This window comes from Phaenicophaeus curvirostris, chromosome 18 (assembly GCF_032191515.1).
Source record: "Phaenicophaeus curvirostris isolate KB17595 chromosome 18, BPBGC_Pcur_1.0, whole genome shotgun sequence".
Taxonomy (NCBI): domain Eukaryota; kingdom Metazoa; phylum Chordata; class Aves; order Cuculiformes; family Cuculidae; genus Phaenicophaeus; species Phaenicophaeus curvirostris.
In genome coordinates this window covers 8,573,972-8,591,357 of record NC_091409.1, presented here as the reverse complement: position 1 = coordinate 8,591,357, position 17,386 = coordinate 8,573,972, and the positions used below count along the sequence as shown (strand labels likewise).

At 61.1% G+C, this 17,386-nt stretch overlaps 3 protein-coding genes across 3 annotated transcripts in view; 1 reads left to right on the top strand and 2 right to left on the bottom strand.

Annotated features, from left to right (window-relative positions):
- CCM2L (CCM2 like scaffold protein) overlaps nt 1-17,386 on the bottom strand; it is a 42,610-nt gene that overhangs the window by 6,351 nt on the left and 18,873 nt on the right. The window lies entirely within an intron of this gene.
- On the bottom strand, nt 1,040-8,568 carry XKR7 (XK related 7). Its single transcript, XM_069871643.1, has 3 exons — nt 8,075-8,568; nt 2,428-2,627; nt 1,040-2,330 (listed from the first exon to the last, which is right to left on the bottom strand). Exons 1-3 carry the CDS (start codon nt 8,503-8,505, stop codon nt 1,378-1,380), a joined length of 1,584 nt encoding a protein of 527 aa, XP_069727744.1. The 5' UTR covers nt 8,506-8,568; the 3' UTR covers nt 1,040-1,377.
- PDRG1 (p53 and DNA damage regulated 1) lies at nt 13,833-15,817 on the top strand. Its single transcript, XM_069871622.1, has 5 exons — nt 13,833-13,978; nt 14,457-14,532; nt 14,651-14,725; nt 15,037-15,117; nt 15,426-15,817. The coding sequence occupies exons 1-5, from the start codon at nt 13,895-13,897 to the stop codon at nt 15,506-15,508; spliced, it is 399 nt and encodes a 132-aa protein (XP_069727723.1). The 5' UTR covers nt 13,833-13,894; the 3' UTR covers nt 15,509-15,817.

Below are 17,386 nucleotides of genomic sequence, written 5' to 3'. Positions count from 1 at the left end.
CGCAGCCCCCCGCGCCAGCCTTCTCGCAGCCTCGCGTGGTGCCTGGTGGGGCGGCGAGGCTGCCCACGTACCCCAGCTTGGCGCAGGGTTTGGCACGGGGACCGAGTCGGGGGCACGGGGAAGGCACGGGGGCCGGGGGTGCAGGGCTGGTGCACAGCCAGGGGAGGTCCGGCAGCTCCCCTGCCCTGCAGCCCCCTGCACACACACACAAACACACACACACGTGCACACGCACCCCCTTGTGTCACGCTTGGCCCCGGGGGGGCACAGGGTACATTCAGCACAGCCCTTTGGGTCGGGACACGCCAACGGATCCGGGCAGGAGAAGGGGACACATTCAAACCCAGAGCCTGGGGCAGCCCTGCTCCTCCGGGCAGGGGGGAGGTGGGGGGAGACAGGATCCCTGCTCAGGTTTATACTGGGGAGCGGGACAGGGCTGATGTCAATGGAGATATGGATGCAAACACTCCCAGGTGGAAAGAGATACCAAAGCTGGGAGGGTAGAACGGAGAGGGGGGTGATTCCCACTTTGGGGAGCCCCAGGAACACCAGTGGCCCCACATGCCCTCCCCAGAGGTGCCAGCCAGGCCCTGTCCTCCCCAGACATAGTGGAGGTAGAAAATGTCACAAAAAATGTCACCATTGAGGTGAAAACAAACCCGATGAGATGAAGCGGTTCCCATGGGGAGGGAGGGATGATGGGGTGCAGCCATCCCAGCCTGAGCTGGGGGCCCAGCTCGGTGCTGGGGGGGGAGCAAGGTCTGTGCCACCCCCAAGGGGCTCCCCGGGCCAGGGTCTGCACTCCACAGGGTGGGTTGTAAGCCAGGGGGAACCAAGGATGGAGATAAAGGGGTGGACCTGCAGGGCTTGAGGGGGCACAGGGGGCCTGGCTGGAGCCCATCTGTCCCCTGCCCTGGCTCCCTGGGGTGACAGGACCCACACAGCCGCCCCGGAGCAGCTGTGCTCCAGTCCCATAGCTCTGCCCTGGCATCCGTGTCCCCACCTGCTACCCCACTGTGCCCTAAGCCCCTCACGGGCACCGTCCCCCAGCCTCGGGGGAGCCCTGGTCCCCATCCTGCACCACCGACCCCGTCACGTGCCGCGGGGTCGCAGCTCCCACCACCTCGGGCTCAGGCACCGGTGAGGTATTTTGGCAAGGACGAGCCCTGGGGGAGCCGGGGAGGGCTGGGACAGGGGTTTTGGCTGCAGGAGGGTGGCGTGGGGGGCATAGCACCAAGAGACCTCCCCGGCCCCCGCCCGCGGGGTGCTCGGCGTGGCAGCACGGCAGCACCGGCGAACCCATCGGAAAGGCAAACGGCTGCGAAGACCCGGGGCAGCTGGGATGGCACCAGGAGGGCCCCGCCGTGCCCTCCAACCCTACACGGTGGTTTCGTACTCCAGCACCTCCTGGGGGGCCCCGGGGGTGCGGTACTGCAGGCGCGGGGTGGTGGGCGACGCGTACTCCAGTGCCAGGATGGTTTTCCGCAGGCGCCGGTCGATGAAGTGGGCGTCCCAGGCCGGGTACTTCTTCCTGGGCAGGTCAATGCGGATGACGGGCCCCTCTGTCCGCGGGGCACGGGCGGCTGGTGCCGGCGGGGCGCAGGGTCTCACCTGGAAGACGGGCACGCAGCTGTCCCGCTCCCCCGGTGCCCCTTCCCGCTCCCCCCCTGTAGTCCGCGGCAGCGAGCGTGGGGGGCTGGTGACGGCATCCGTGGGGGACGCCGGCGCCGGAGCCGGCGGCTGCCGGAAAATGCAGCCCCCGGCCTGGGGGCCAAACATGGGGCCGTTGGGGTGCAAGAGGCAGTAGTAGATGAACATGAAGAAGATGCCGAGGGCGAAGCTGGAGCTGACCACACAGACGAGGATTAAGGCGTCGAAGTCGGAGGTGGTCTTGCGGTCGTAGTAGAGGAACCAGAGGACGGTGAGGGCGGCGTTTTCTGACAGTGTGATGATGTAGTAGATGCACATGCGGTAGCGGCTGCGTCCCTCCTTGACGTTGAACCAGCAAAAGATGTAGATGATGCCCACCACCATGTTGTAGATGATCTCTTCCCACTTGGACATGCAGAAGTCCGTCTCACCCTGGATGATCCAGAAGGTCATGATGCACCAGTGGGTAACGATGAAGATGCCAAAGTAGAGCTGGAACACAGAGGCAAACAGCGCGAAGGCGATGGCACGGGCGGCGATGGTGAAGAGGTGCCACAGGATCTGCACCACAGCCCCCTTGTAGGACATGGGCATCTTGTCCTCCCGCGAGTCCCGCAGCACCTTCTGGTAGGAGGCGATCATCCATGCCAGGGAGACCAGCGAGGCTGAGGCTGACAGCCCTGTGGATGCAAAGCCGGAAGGGGCAATGAGAGCTTGTGGCAGCCCGGGACCCCCTCCAGCCGCACCCGTTCCCTGCCATGGGTCCGTGTCCCTTACCCTGCAGCGGTTCGATGCTGTTCTGCTGCACCATGATGCTGAGCTGCAGCACGAGCTGGGGTGCGCTCTTCAGGAAGGTCTCCAGCAGCCGCAGCATGCTGATGTCCGCGCTCTCGAACATCATCCGCCAGTAGAAGTGGCGGCGGCGATGCTCGGCCTGCCAGCGGCTTTGCAGCCCCAGGTAGAGCGTGCGGAGGTACCTGTGCAAGGAGGGGTGAGAGGGTGAGAGGAGCCCCCACTGCCCAGGCAGCCGAGCTCACCTCCCCCTGCCCACTCACCTCCTGCTCACCTCCACCACTGCCAAACCACTCGGGCAAGCATTTCCCCCCTGATTTGGGGCCATGGAAAGCCCCCCACGGCCAGGGTGCAATGTGGCAATGCCAATCCCTGTCCCACGCAGAGCCCCGAGATGCTGGAAAGGGGCAGCTTGCGCAAAACCAGCTGCCCCAGGGCTCACTTGGCCACCACCCCACTGCCCACCCAGTCGTGGTGGTGCCCATACAGCCCTCCGGCACTGCCCCTGTGCCCTCTCCCCATACACAGGGTCTGGCTCCCATCCTGACCAGGGATCCTGCCCACAGCCCCACTCTCTGGCCACCGATGGCTTTGGGGTGCCCGGCTCCAGCTACACCATATCCAGCTGCTTCTCAAAGGGGATATTTTGGTGCTGGCATGGAGCCTGCCCTGCTGCCCCCTGCCCTGGCCAGGAGGGAAGCACCAGCTGGTCGTGCCGCGGTGCCCGCGGGAAGCTCCCAGGCACTTGTGCCGACGCTGCCTCGGCTCTTGGCAAGGCTGTGGGCACGGACACATGCCAGCCCCAGCCATCTGGTCGTCGGCCGGGGGTCAGCGGAGGTGTGCGTGGCACTGACACATGCGCCGGCTGAGTCACTGCCACCAGGGACCCCTCCCTGTGGCGCGGGGCCAGATCCGGGCACCACAGGAAGGGACACGATGCCGGACAGACAGGGCATCCCTGGGCAGCCCTGCCCGCACCATGGACCAGTGGCTCCTCTGCCGCAGGGGCAGAAGGGAGCCGGATGAGGAGGAAAATAGAAAGATGACGCGGAAGGACGTTGGGCCATAAAGCTTCCTCCCAGCTGAGTAAAACCATCACACAGAGCGACAGCCTCTCCATCAGCTCCAGAAAGCACTGCCAGCTGACTCCATTAGCCTGAAGCATGGGAGAAATCCTGATCCCAGCATTTTTGGCTCATCCGTCAGCGGGAGGAGGTAGGAGCTGGCCCTGCTCCCAGTGCAGGGACAGCTGGGTGCTCCCACCTCTGGGCTGCACAGCCCTGAGACCACGGTGAGGGCCATCGGCTGGGGCCACCGAGGCCCCCCGTGCCACCTCGCTGCCATCTGCTCCTGCCCCGGGCAGCCGCTCTGGCTCCCTCAATACGTTGGGATGGACACACCAGTCCCACCAGGCTCCCCTGTTCCTCCCCAGCAGGGCCGATGACGCCCTGGGCAGCCTTGTCACCACCTGCCCCATCACCTCCCACCTGCTGTGCCCAGACCCCACAAAGCCCCTCTGAGAGCTGGCTGCTGGGCAAGATCCACCCCAATTTCAGCGGGTGCTCATGGTGTCGGGGACCAGCCCAGCCCCCGGCCCCACCGGCTGCTTTGCACTGGTGTCAAAATCACATTTGATTGCCCATTTTGGAGTGAGCAGCTAATTTTAGCCTTTGCTGCTCCCATTCCTTGCTGATCAGGAGAAGAGGCTGTGGCCACTCGCCTCCCAGCTCCTGGCACATGTTTTCTGCCCGGTGCCACCTGTTTGCAGGCAGCCAGGCCGGCGCTGCCATCGTGGCACTGCCACAACTGCTGCCCCCGGTCCTGCTTCCCCCTTCTCAGAGGGGACAGCCTGGGAACAGGGGACATGGCATTGAGGGAGAAGCAACGGCATAAGCAACGTGAAGCCCAGGATGCCACAGGGCATCACCGCTGGTCCAAGGGCAACGACACGCAATAAGGCGCAGGCACTGGTGACCTCCTCCTCTCCCTGCAATCGGCCTTGCTAATCAGGCTCATCAAGGCTGTGATAGAATCATAGAATAACCAGGTTGGAAGAGACTCACCAGATCATCAAGTCCAACCATTCCTATCAAACACTAAACCATGCCCCTTAGCACCTTGTCCACCTGTCCCTTAAACACCTCCAGGGAAGGTGAATCAACCACCTCCCTGGGCAGCCTCTGCCAGTGCCCAATGACCCTTTCTGTGAAAAATCCCACCATGTGCAGAGCGCAGCAGCCCCCCGTGCAGACCCCAGCACCGTGTCATCCCCGCGGCACTGCCAGCATCTGCCACGCCATCCCCAGCTCCTCAGCTGCTCAACAAGTGACCAGCCGCCTCCCCCCGGCTTTCGGCGGGGCCACAATTGCTCTCCTGTCTTCCCGTCAGCTCCATAGATCTCATTAAAATGAGATTTTATCTCCCATCAACTTGCCAGAATGAAATGTTGATTCTTATTTGTTATGCATTTGATCATCCTGTGGTGTTTCAGCCCAGAGAAACATCCCCACGCGCTGACAGCGCACGGCAAGCGCTTCCCAACCCAGCGCCACGGCAGCTGCATGGGAAGAACAGAATCAATCACTTGAACAAAAAAAAATCATTTAATTTTTAAAAAAACTGATGATGAGGCAGAAACCAACCACGAGAGCTCTCAGGGCTAATTGCTCCCTCCTTTGTATTACAGAGTAATCACACTAAACCCCTGCAGCATGAAGGTGGTGGGCTTGGGCAGGCGCCCAGTTTGCCAGTGCTCCACCATGGATGGATCTAGGGGAGTCCAACCATGGATGGATCTACTGGAGTCTAACCATGGATGGATTTACTGCAGCCCCACCATAGACAGGTTTGCCACAGCCTCACCACAGATGGGTTTTCCAGTCTCCCCATGGATGGATTTTCCAGAGCCCCACCGTGGATGGGTTTGCTGCCAGCAGCATGGGCCCATCCTTGTGCTGTTACTGCTTACACGCACACACGGCCACACAGCCAGCAGAGTCTCTGGAGAGCATCCGTGGCAGAAAATTTGCAAGTGCAATATGAACATACTGGTGATAACTAACTTCAGCAGCTTCTAGCAGCAGCTTTAACTCGGGACAGCCTCAGATCCAGTGCTCAGAGCTGCCTTTGCAGCCGGGAAGCACCTGCATTTTAGTGATTTGGGGGTCTTTGTCACAGGTGAGGCTCATGGCTGCACAGCGAAGGATTTGGTAGGAATGAATCCAAGGTGATGGCAAAGCAGGGAGGAGGCAGGTAAATTAAGGGAAGGGGAGATGTTTGACAAGGGGCACAGTGCCCTGGCCAGGGAAAAGCCTTTCCTTCACATGCAGCATTTCTCTGAGACATCTTTAAGTGCCACATCCACCTGCACCAGATCCAGCCTCGCTAATGGGTTTAGCAAACTGCATTTAACTGGTCACCCGAGCTAATCCCAAATCCCGGGATTAGAAAGAGCCTCAGCTGCAGCTTGAGACCAACATGTCCTGGAGGGTCAATGCTGAGAGTTCCTGCTTTAATTGGCTTAAGAGCCTGTGTGGTGCAGCAGATCAGGAGAGTGCGGCTGACACCGCGGGGAGCAAAGCCCCCAACCGCAGCGGGCACATCTCTCCTAAGATGCGCCAGAGGAGGGTTAGGTTGGACATTAGGAGAAGGTTCTTCTCCCAGAGGGTGGTGAAGCACTAGAACAGCTCCCAGGGAAGCAGTCACGGCACCAAGACTGACAATACTTCAGAATTGTTTGGCCAACGCCCTCAGACACACGGCGTTGGGGATGTCCTGTGTGGGGACAGGTGTTGGGCTCGATGAGCCTTGTGGGTTCCTTCCAGCTCAGGACACACTGTGATTCTATGAACTCAGGCCAGGAAAAGGTAACTGCCCGCAGGCCAAGGCTCACTGAAGCCAGACAGCTCCCATCCTCTCCCTCACCAGCTCAAATAAGGGGGGGGCTTGCACCCACCCTGCAGCCAGTGCGCCCCGAGAGCTGCCACAGGGATGGGTGGGATCACGGAGGGGCAGGCAGTGGCTGTGCTGGTGAGGGAATCATAGAATGTTCTGAGTTTGAAGGATCATCGAGTCCAACTCCTGGCAGGGGCCCCTCTAGCAGGGTGCACGCTGTGCTAACAAACAAGCTTAGACATCTCAGGAGAATCCCAGGAGAAGCAGGCGATGAAGGCACGCATGCAGACAACAACAGGGAGTGGAGGAACCTCTCTACTACAGTTACTCAGAAGGGAAAACAACGCCAAAATCAGAGCTGGGAGCACTGCCGGCTCTGTCCAGCTCGGAGCCATGGCCCCAAGGATAGGGCTTAGTTGAGCTGGGAGAGAGCAGAGCCCTAGCTCCATGGCACAGGGGAGAAAGGTGCCAATAAACCATTATCTTAGACTTCTGGAGGGTCTGTGCAGACACAGGTGAAGGGCCTGGAGCCCTCTCCAGTCTGCCAAGCTGCCACTCGCCCTGCCATTCCCAGGGTCAGGAACGGGCTGGCAGCAGAGCCTGGGAAGGCTGGGGACAAATGATGCGCCCTCACCCTCACCCCACAGAGGGCAGAGAGCACTGAGCAGTGCAGGGAGCTGCCTGGCATGAGGATTGGAGTGTGAGAAGCAGCAGGCCCAGCATTGCCAGCCACGGGGACAGCAGGTCTGTGCCACCCCGCTGAGCAGCAGGGGCCACACACAGCTCCTGCCTGACCCACAGCTCGTGACTGCACCCATAGATCCTGCCTGCACCCACAACTGGGTTTGCTGGGGCTTTTCTTGCAGTGGGTGCGGTGGGATTGATCCCCATGCCTCCCCCCTTCCCCAGCCCCCTGGGCCCCTGCAGCACCTTGCCACCCCCAGACACTTCCTCCCATGCCTCGCTGTCCCCACTTGTGATCTCCATGGTGCATTCCCTTATCCCCACTCCTGACCCTGCTGCACCCTGCCACCCCCTCCACCCCCAGTCTGGCTCCATGACCCCTGTATCCCATAACTCCAGCCCTGTCCCAGCTGCAGAAGGTGCATGAGGCCCTGCAGCAGCCCCATAACAATCCTCAGCATCCCTGTCCCCCCACACCTCATAACTCCAGACCTGCCCCAGCTGCAGGACATGGATGAGGCCCTGCAGCAGCCCCATCCCCGCCCTTGGTGCCCCATACCCCCCGACACCCTATACCTCCAGACCTGCCCCAGCTGCAGCAGCCCCATCCCGGTCCCCTGTTCCTTCCCGCAGCCCGTACCTCCAGACCTGCCCCAGCTACAGCAGCCCCATCCCAGCCCCCTGTTCCCACCCCAGCCTGTACCTCCAGACCTGCCCTAGTTGCAGCAGCCTCATCTCAGCCCCCTGGCACACCCACGCCCCCCTGTCCCCCCACACCCTATATCTCCACACCTGCCCCAGCTGCACCAGTCCCATCCCAGCCCCCTGTCTCCCCCAAACCTCCCTGTCCCCCTCAACCTGTACCTCCAGTCCAGCCCCAGCCCCATCCCAGCCCCCTGTCCCCCCATCCCAGCCTCCACCCCCCATCCCATACCTCCAGACCTGCCCCAGCTGCACCAGCCACATTTCAGCCCCTGTCCCCCCATCCCATACCTCCAGACCTGCCCCAGCTGCATCAGCCCCATCCCAGCCCCCTGTCCCCCCCATCCCGTACCTCCAGACCTGCCCCAGCTGCAGCAGGTGGATGAGGCCCTGCAGCACCCAGACGCAGAGGCGGCAGCAGCCGCGGGGCCCGCGGGCGCTGTCCTTGGTGCTGGCGGCGCTGTCCTTGGTGCTGACGGCGAAGTCGTACACGAACCACCTGAAGCTGAGCAGCTGCACCACGAGCGAGGGCAGCAGCACGAAGAGCAGCGTCAGCCCGAACCACCACCGCTGCCCCCGCACGTAGTAGTGGGCCGCCAGCCACAGGTCCGAGGCGCCGTCCGCGAAGCACACCAGGAGGGCGCAGAGCACCCAGCACCCGTCCCGCAGCCGGTACCGCCGCGTCGGGGGCACGGCCACCCCCGCCCGCCTCCCGCCGCCGCCCTCCGGGCTCTCCAGCCTCACGGCCGGGCCGCCGCCGCCGCCGTCCGACTTCGCGGCCATGTTGTCGGGGGAGAGGAGGAGAAAGGAGGGAGCGGGAGAGACTTCCGGAGGGAGGACGGAGACGCCGAGCCCGCCCCGACAGCGCCCGCCCCCGCCGCCCGGCACCCGCCGCCCGGACCCCCGACCCCACCCCAAGCCGGCCCCAGCAGCCCCCGCCCCTGCCCCGCCCCACTGAGCCCCCCCACGGGCCGGCCCCGGCAGCCCCCGCCCCACCGAGCCCCACGCCGGCAGCCCCCGCCTCTGCCCCGCCCCACCGAGCCCCCCTCCGGCAGCCCCAGCCCCACCGACACCCCCACCCCCGGCAGCATCCGCCCGTGCCCCGCCCCATTGAGCCCCCCCTCGACCGGTCCCGGCAGCCCCCGACCTGCCGAGCGCCCCCCGGCAGCCCCCGCCCCACCGACCATCCCCCCGCCCGGCCACTGGAGCCCCTGCCCCGCCGCTCCCTCTCCGCCAGGGGCAGCCGCCCCGCGGGGGTCCCGGAGGAGCACACGGTCCCGGTCGGCACTTACCCCACCCCACACCGGCAAGGGTAACCGGACCGTGCTCGGTCCCGACCCCCGGAGTCCCTGCCAGGAAGGGGCGCCTGGTCCCGCTGACCCCTGCCCGGTGCCAGCGATGCCCCCTGCGCCCCGCTCTGACCCTGGGCAGCTGCTGGGCGACCTTGGGCTGCCCTCACCCCGAGACTCAGCCCTCAGCCCAGCACGACTCTGTCCGGCGCTGAGGCAGGACAGGTCAGTGTTGTCCCTTCATGGGTGTGGGTGGACAAAGACGCTGTGGGTGACTCTGCTTCCTCAGGGCTAGCATAGGGCCGCAGACCACCACTCTCCAGCTCGAGATGGCCCAAAGGATCCCAGCAGGGACCTGGGCCTTGCGTTGGAGCAACAGCCTTGGGGATGTCCCTACACAGCCGCACAACCTGGTGAAGCGCCAAGGTCTCCAGGTGGACCTGGGGCACTGGGATCTGTGCTCAGGTGTTGCCCTGCCCCACCATCTCTTCGCTGTTTCATAGAACCATAGAATCACCAGGTTGGAAAAGACCCACTGGATCATCGAGTCCAACCATTCCTATCAAACACTAAACCATGTCCTCCAGCGCCTCGTCCACCCGTCCCTTAAACACCTCCAGGGAAGGTGAATCAACCCCCTCCCTGGGCAGCCTCTGCCAGTGCCCAATGACCCTTTCCGGGAAAATTTTTTTCCTAATGTCCAGCCTGAACCTCCCCTGGTGGAGCTTGAGGCCATTCCCTCTCGTCCTGTCCCCTGTCACTTGGGAGAAGAGACCAGCACCCTCCTCTCTACAACCTCCTTGCAGGTAGTTGGAGAGAGCAATGAGGTCTCCCCTCAGCCTCCTCTTCTCCAGGCTAAACACCCCCAGCTCTCTCAGCCGCTCCTCATAAGGCCTGTTCTCCAGCCCCCTCCCCAGCTTCGTTGCTCTTCTCTGGACTCGCTCCAGAGCCTCAACATCCTTCTTGTGCTGAGGGGCCCAGAACTGAACACAGGATTCAAGGAGCGGTCTCACCAGTGCCGAGTCCAGAGGGACAATAACCTCCCTGGACCTGCTGGCCACGCCACTTCTGATACAAGCCAATTTGCCACTTGGGCCACTGCTGGCTCATGTTCAGTCGCTGACAACCAACACCCCCAGGGCTTTCTCCTCCAGGCAGCTTTCTTGCTTGTAAGAGGTCAGATGCCACATTCCGGCAGAGCCAGTGTGCCCTGGGCGAGCTGGCAGTGCGAGGGGCTGGTACCGGGATGGGACACATGCTCGCACAGGGAGCAGTGCTGTGTCGGCATCCTTGGCAATGTTGGCAGGGAAACGGCTTTCTGCTCCTTTGCCGGGTGTCTCCAGGGAGGGTGATCGCATGGAGGCAGCTGCCTCATCAAGGCAGCTTCAGCCTCCAGCCCAGAGGGACGGACTCTCGCTCGCTCACTGCATTTCATCCCTCAGTGCTCAGCCCCGCGTGTGCCTGCAGCGGAGCCACGCGTGAGGCTGGAGCCCGGCCCACAGCGAGGGGGAGCGTGTTTTATCCTAGGGAACACGGCCAACTTCCAAACTGTGCCTTGCACAGCAAGGGGGATCAGCACAAACCCTAGCGAGCCCGGGTACACACAACGGAGCGAAGGAGCAGGGAGGGGGAAGGCGTTCAACAGCACAAGGGAGCAGAGTCAGGCCCTTGGCGAGGCTTGTGCTGCATGTATTAGCATGGGTAATGCGACTTAAATACCTAACCTTGAGATGCTCCTGACAGATCCCCTCGACAAATGCCTGCTGGGGGGAGGGGATGCTCCCAGCATCCCAGAGCCCCAAGAAAGGAGCCTTTCACCCGCTGCTGGTCAGGGCCAGGGCACTTTTGGGGGACAGGCTCTGCTGGTCAGAGCCCCCTCTGACACCTGGGCAGCCCCAGCCCTGTTTGGGATCAGTCCGCAGGGAATCTCTGTCTCAGAGCAGAGATGGTGCTGCCATGACGGTGGGCACTGCACCGGGGAGAAGGGACCTGAAGACCAGGGACAGATGGACACACCTTCCTTCACAGACCCTGAAACGCCCTCTCTGAAAGCAGAGTTAAACATCCACAGCCTGAGAACACAGGGGCTGTGCCTTGAAGCCTGATTTATCTTAAAAACAGGCCCCAGCAGCCACAGGAAAAAAGAAAACAAAAGAGACAAAACCCCTATAAACATCCCTGAAGTCTCCAAGTGCGACTGTCAGCAGGCAGGTGGGGAGGGTTTCTAGCTGCATTCATGAAAGCAAGGAAGAAAAAGAACATGATGAAACCAAACCCTGCTCCTTCCACTACAAAACACACAGCAAAGCAAAGCAGCCCTCAGCAGCTGGTCCCTCTGACTGCTTGCTTCCCAGGGGGCCACATAAATCTCCAACCGGCCCAAACGGACCTCTGGTCCCTGGGCTGAGCCTGGCTTCCAAGCAAAAGGCCCCGGTGTCGGCTCCAGCAAGAGAAATCCATGATGACTTGCAGCTGGCTCAGAGCTTGGCTGGGGAGAGGCCGGCAGAGCGCAGCATCAGCCGCTGCTCGCTGCCTGGTGAATGTTCTCCTGGTGCCCTTGGCTTCGCGATCCCTCTTGCTGCAGCAGACTCAGCTGCCGCTTCCCCCATGCCCGTGCCGAGCTGGGATGCCCTTACCAGGGAGAGAGGACCCTGCCCTCCATGCAGCCCAACAACTCGTTGTGCTGTTGTTGGCAGCCCCAGACGGCCACTGTGCCTCCCTCTGCTGCTGAGGACACAAGCAGCCTGTCCCCAGCCCTGTCCCCATCTCCACCCTGCTCCCATCCCCTTCTCTCCTGTGCAGATTTTGAATCATAGAATCACCAGGTTGGAAAAGACCCACCGGATCATCGAGTCCAACCATTCCCATCAAACACTAAACCATGTCCCTCAGCACCTTGTCCACCCGTCCCTTAAACACCTCCAGGGAAGGGGACTCAACCGCCTCCCTGGGCAGCCTCTGCCAGTGCCCAATGACCCTTTCTGTGAAAAATTTTTTCTTAATCTCCAGCCTGAACCTCCCCTGGCGGAGCTTGAGGCCACTCCCTCTCATCCTGTCCCCTGTCACTTGGGAGAAGAGCCCAGCTCCCTCCTCTCCACAACCTCCTTTCAGGTAGTTGGAGAGAGCAATGAGGTCTCCCCTCAGCCTCCTCTTCTCCCACTCACCCTGCTGGGCCAAATCCCAGCCTCAGGAGGCCGTGCCTGTGTGTCTGCAGGACAGATGGACAGGGCTGTCACTGGGAGGTGGATGTAGCTCCAGCTCCAGTTCTGATCCCAGCGATACCAGGAGAATCAGGCATTCTTCCCATCTGATCCTATCAAAGCAATAGGGATCAAACGCTGCCTTCCTGCCTGGCAGAAAGCAGGAGGCAATCTCTCTGCAGTGGATGCTGCGGTGTAAGGCTGCAGGAGAAAAGCAGACCTGCATCCCATGTCCCGTACCCCCCACCACGTCCTGCATCCCGCTCCGCAGCTGACCTCAGCGCCCGTGTCCTGCTGGGACCCTGCAGGAGCCAACCCTGAGAGGGTGGCCGGGAAGCAGCTGCCCCCGATCCAGGCTGTGGATCCCCAGCCAGCCACCCCCACCGAAAAATGGAGCATTTTCCAGCACTGGCAGCCAGCCCCAGTCCCGCTGCCTCTTTTGGTTGATGTCAGGAAAAAATCCAACCCGAGTGTGAATCACTCGCAGCCTGGCCAGGAGCATAAGCGCTCACTTCCACCGCTCCCCTGGAAGCCGCCTTATTTTAGCACGCGCTACTGCAGACAGAGGAGATCTCCCCAGTTAACTGCAACAAATGACCTTATGGGATTAGGGCCAGTAATCTTCCGATCCGGGTAATCTCCCTGAAGGGATTATTTGCCCATGGAAGTGCGGTGACCATCAGACAGCCACCTCCATCCCTGTGGGGCTGTCCTTGTCTCCAGCAGCACTGAGGGTCCCCACACACCCTTCTCACCAAGATGAGTCCCACGAAGGTCACAAGCCAACAGGTCAGGTCCCCTCCATCGCTGCTGCTTCCCCAGCGTCTTGCAGACGTCGTTGTTGGGATGAGGTGTCCAAAACTGAACGCAGGATTCGAGGTGAGTCGCTGAGTCCAGGGGGTCAACCCCTTCCCTGCTCCTGCTGGCCACATCATGGTTGATCCAAGCCAGGATGCTGGTGGCCTTCTTGGCCACCTGGGCCACTACTGGCTCGTGCTCAGCCGCTGTCAAGCAGCACCCCAGCTCCTTTTCTGCCACGCAGCTTTCCAGCCGCTGTTCCCCAGGCCTGGAGCTGCACAGGATTCTTGTGACCAAAGTCCAGGGCCCGGCGCTTGGCCTTGTTGATCCTCATCCCATTGGCCTGAGCCTATGGATCCGTTCTGAGGCAGCAGCGAGGGGCAGCAGTAGGAAGCACGGTGCTGGCAGGACAGAAATAACTCACACACGTGAGGAGCTGCGGTGCGGCCAGAGGGGCGAGGGGGTTCTGGTTGCCCAAGCACCCGCATGGGGCCCATGGTAGCCACCCCTCCAGCGCAGCTTGCCTGCAGCGGGGTCACCACAGGCCTGTAGGTGCAGGCATGGGGCCCGTGGTAGCCACCCCCCTACTCCAGCTAGCCCAGTGGCCGAAGCCCTGTGGGGGCGAGCTCCAGTTGCCCAAGCCCCAGCATGGAGGCCCCGCTGGTAGCCACCCCCCGGCCCAGCTCGCCCCCACGCGGTGGCCGCAGCCCCAGTCACGGCCGACAGGGGGCGCGCTGCGATTTCCCCTCCCCTTCCCCTTCCAGCCCCGGCCCCCGCCCTGAGGGCGGAACTCGCGCGTGCGGCTGCGGTGGCGCCCGGCGGGGAGAGGCGGCGGACCCGGAGCGCAGACCGGAAGCGGAGCGGCCCGGGACCCGGAGCTCCGCCATGGCGCGGGACCCGGCCTTCGTGCTGCGCTACCTGGCCGAGGTGGAGGAGCTGGCCGAGGACGTGCTGGCGGCGCGGCAGCAGGTACGGCCTGTCCTGGGGGGCCCCCACCTCCTTTCCCCCCGTCCTAGGGGACCCCCACCTCCTTTCCCCCCGTCCTGGGGGGCCCTCACCTCCTTTTCCCCCGTCCTGGGGGGCCCCCACCTCCCGTCCCCGTAGCCCCCAGCCCCGAAGGGACCCCGCCCCTTCCCACCCCTCCCCCTACCCTTCTCGCCTCCCTGTACCCTTCTCTCCTTCCTGTTCCCCTCCCCCCGTAGCCCCCAGACCCGGGAGGACCCCCTCTCTCCCCTCCCCGTAGCCTCCAGCCCCGGGAGGGCCTCCCTTCCCCATGCCAGCCCTCCCTGCAGTCCCCTTCCCTGCAGCAGGACTGCCCCTCTCCTCCGCCCTGCGCCCAGGCGCGACGTGACCCCACTTTCTCCGCCCGGCTGCCCTCAGCCCCAGCGAGCCCCCGTCTCCCTGCCACCCGCAGCCCCCAGCCTCATCTGCCTCTGTCTCGCTGCAGATCGTGGACCTGGACGTGAAGCGGAACCGGAATCGTGAGGCCCTGCGGGCGCTGCAGAAGGACCCAGAGCCCGACGGTGAGGCCAGGTCCTGGCTGCTGTGGCAGCACTGAGCCAACAGGGCCCAGGGGCAGCGGCGTCTAGGCAGACGAGCACCCCTGACTACACCCGATTCTTTTCCTCTTCTGTCCCCCAGGCAAGGCCATGGTCTGCTTTGGGGACATGTTCGTCGAGCTCCCGAAAACACAGACCCGGGAGATGCTACAGAAGGGTAAGGCGGGCAGCCCAGGGCCTCTTTCTGCACACTGCCTTGGCTGTAACTGGGTTGTGGAAAAATAAAAAGAGTTCTGTTCAGCGATGTCCCCCGAACCTCCCATGGGCGATTGCGGGTGGATTCTGGCCATCCCTTGGCTCTTCCTTGTACACGAGGAGGCCTGGGGCTTCACCCTGTGGTCAGCCAAGGGCAGGGTGGGACCATGAGCAGCTGGGGAAGAGCCCGTTCTTGTTCTGAGTGTCCCATGGGAGGCTCTGCCTGCAGCCCAGAGCCTGTAGTGCTCCTCACTCCTGTCCCGCTTGTCTCAGACCAGGAACATCTGGATGAAGAGATAAACAACCTCCGGAAAGAACTGCGCGTGAAGGTCAACCGTCTCTTCGAAGCTCAAGGTAAACGCTTCTGTTCTGGAACCCTCTTAGTGTCTGAAGGGAAACGTCATATGTTGAGAGGAGGGTCCAGAAACTCCTGTGCTCTGTGTGTTTCTGCAGCCACTCTCCCACTGGCTTTGCTCCAGCAGTGCCGCACGGCTCCTTGTGCCCCCACCGGCACCATAACTGGGGTCCTGCATCCCACTGGGGTGACCCTGCAGCCACTCACAGGGCTGTCCCTGCCTGCCCTGCAGCCCCTCAGGAGTTTTATCATGGACTGCTTCACTTATTCTGTAGCAAAATCCTCATTTTTCTGTGCATTCTCTCAGGGAAACCAGAGCTGAAAGGATTTAACCTGAACCCCATGACTGCTGAGGAAATGAAGCTCATCAATCGCATCCTGGAGGGCTGAGGTGGCTGTGCCATTGCCATGGTGCCTTCTTAGACTGTCACCCCTGGAGCTCACGCTGTGATAGCCGCAGCCTTTGGGGCTTGCAGGAGGACATCAGTGTGCCCAGAGCCTGCCTTGGGTGAGGGCACTGGGAAGCGTTCAGCTCCTCAGCTGTGACTCTGCAGTTTCTTTTGATCACAAACCCTTTCTTGCTTCTTGGTGCGGCCTGGCTGGTGGAGCTGCACAGAGGAACAGGCTGGGACACAGTGAACACCCATGGCTGGGGTGGAAGTGGGATTATTAAAATCAAGAGCAGCGAGGAATTCCTCATTCTGTGTGTCTGTGGTCCTTGTTGCGGTTTTATGCGAGTGCTTCTGGAGTTTGGCTTCAGAGCTGGTTTACTGGCACATCGGGAACAAGAGTAGGTGGAGCTGGGAATCCACAGTGCATCCGAAGCACAGAGAGGAGCTGTGTGTGCCTGTGGCGTGAAAACAAAGCAAAGCTCTGCGGCTGAAGCATGTCAGGAATCTCTTCAGGATGTGGAGGAAGGGACAGTAGGAGGCAGAACTCTTTTGGTCTCATTGGGAAAACATAATCTACTGTTGAGTTGGAAGGCCAGAAAACCCAGAAATGAGGTTTCAAAACTAGGTGAATGGATAAAATCTATGTATATTTAAAATTATCAGCCTGAAGAGAGCTGAGAGGTACAGTCACTGAGCTTGTCTCATAGTAAAAGGACAATTGATTCAATCAGTAACAGTTTCTTCAAAGGTTTTAACGTTTATTGTCTCCTATGCTGCCCTCTGTAGTCTGAATTTACCACCCCAGCACAGCTCAGTTAAGCCCATAAGAATATTATAAAGAAATTAATCATAATTAATACTGGGCTATGGAGAGTTCAATTTTTTCCTGTGTACAGGGAAGGTTCTGGTCCTGCCTAGCCTGTTCTGTCACACCTCGCCTGCTCGGCACAGAGCTGGGCCTGGTCCTCCCCGTGTCGTACCCTTCTGCACAGCCATGAAAACCTAAACATGGCACCACTAGTTTCCTGGCTCCTGGAGCATCCTCCACCCTGCCAGGTGAGAGGTGCTTCCTCCACTGCCTTCTCCAGTCCCCACACACTCTTTGGATGATGCAGAGTTCCAAAAACACCTTCTTCCAGACTTCTTACAACTGCAGTGTGGAGGGGGTTAAATAAAAACAAACCATGTTGTGTGATCCAAGTTCTAAAGTTCTGTAGGTAACATACCCTAAACGTACAACTGGAAGCAGTGAGGCTCTCCTTTTGGGGTTAAGTTCCAGATACACTGATTACAAATAACATGGACTTCTTACCTGAACTGCCTTGCGTGCAGCCTGTTCAGAAGACTCCGTCTCCCTGGGAAGCGCGGTGCCAAATCCCCACGTTGGACGAGCCTTGAAGGAAGCACCACTCGGCAGCCACTCCTCGCACACCGTGGCGAGGTTGTTTTTGCAGTGTCATGGCAACGGGGTTTCTGCTCCGATGCGTTTCCATAGGAGTAGCAGTAGGAGGATCAGGTGCCCATCTTCACTAAAAGCTTTGTTTTGCTGGGCAGAATGTGTTTACCCCCTTTATTTTCTTACATGGTACCGATCCAAGCTCTGCAAGCACTGACGGGCAGCTGGGAAGCCAGGGGCGCTTGTGTCCTGTGTCGGTTATTAGGAAATAGTGAATTTAAGCTTATTGCAGCTTTCAACTTGGGAAAAGTCCTTTCAGTACTGAAAGGACTTTCAGTACTGAAAGGACTTGAGGAAAGCTGAGGAGGGGCTCTTCATCAGGGAGTGCAGGGAGAGGATGAGGAGAATAGTTTTCAGCTGAAAGAGGCAAGATTGAGATGAGATCTTGGGAAGAAACGTTTTCCTGTGAGGGTGGGGAGG

Coding starts and splice junctions, on each gene's coding strand:
- XKR7 (XM_069871643.1), bottom strand. CDS start 8,505: ATGGCCGCGAAGTCGGACGGCGGCGGCGGCGGCCCGGCCGTGAGGCTG. Junction 2,628..8,074: donor CAGCTGGGGCAGGTCTGGAG/GTACGGGATGGG, acceptor CTCCTTGCACAG/GTACCTCCGCACGCTCTACC. Junction 2,331..2,427: donor CAGCATCGAACCGCTGCAGG/GTAAGGGACACG, acceptor TTGCATCCACAG/GGCTGTCAGCCTCAGCCTCG.
- PDRG1 (XM_069871622.1), top strand. CDS start 13,895: ATGGCGCGGGACCCGGCCTTCGTGCTGCGCTACCTGGCCGAGGTGGAG. Junction 13,979..14,456: donor TGCTGGCGGCGCGGCAGCAG/GTACGGCCTGTC, acceptor GTCTCGCTGCAG/ATCGTGGACCTGGACGTGAA. Junction 14,726..15,036: donor CCGGGAGATGCTACAGAAGG/GTAAGGCGGGCA, acceptor CGCTTGTCTCAG/ACCAGGAACATCTGGATGAA.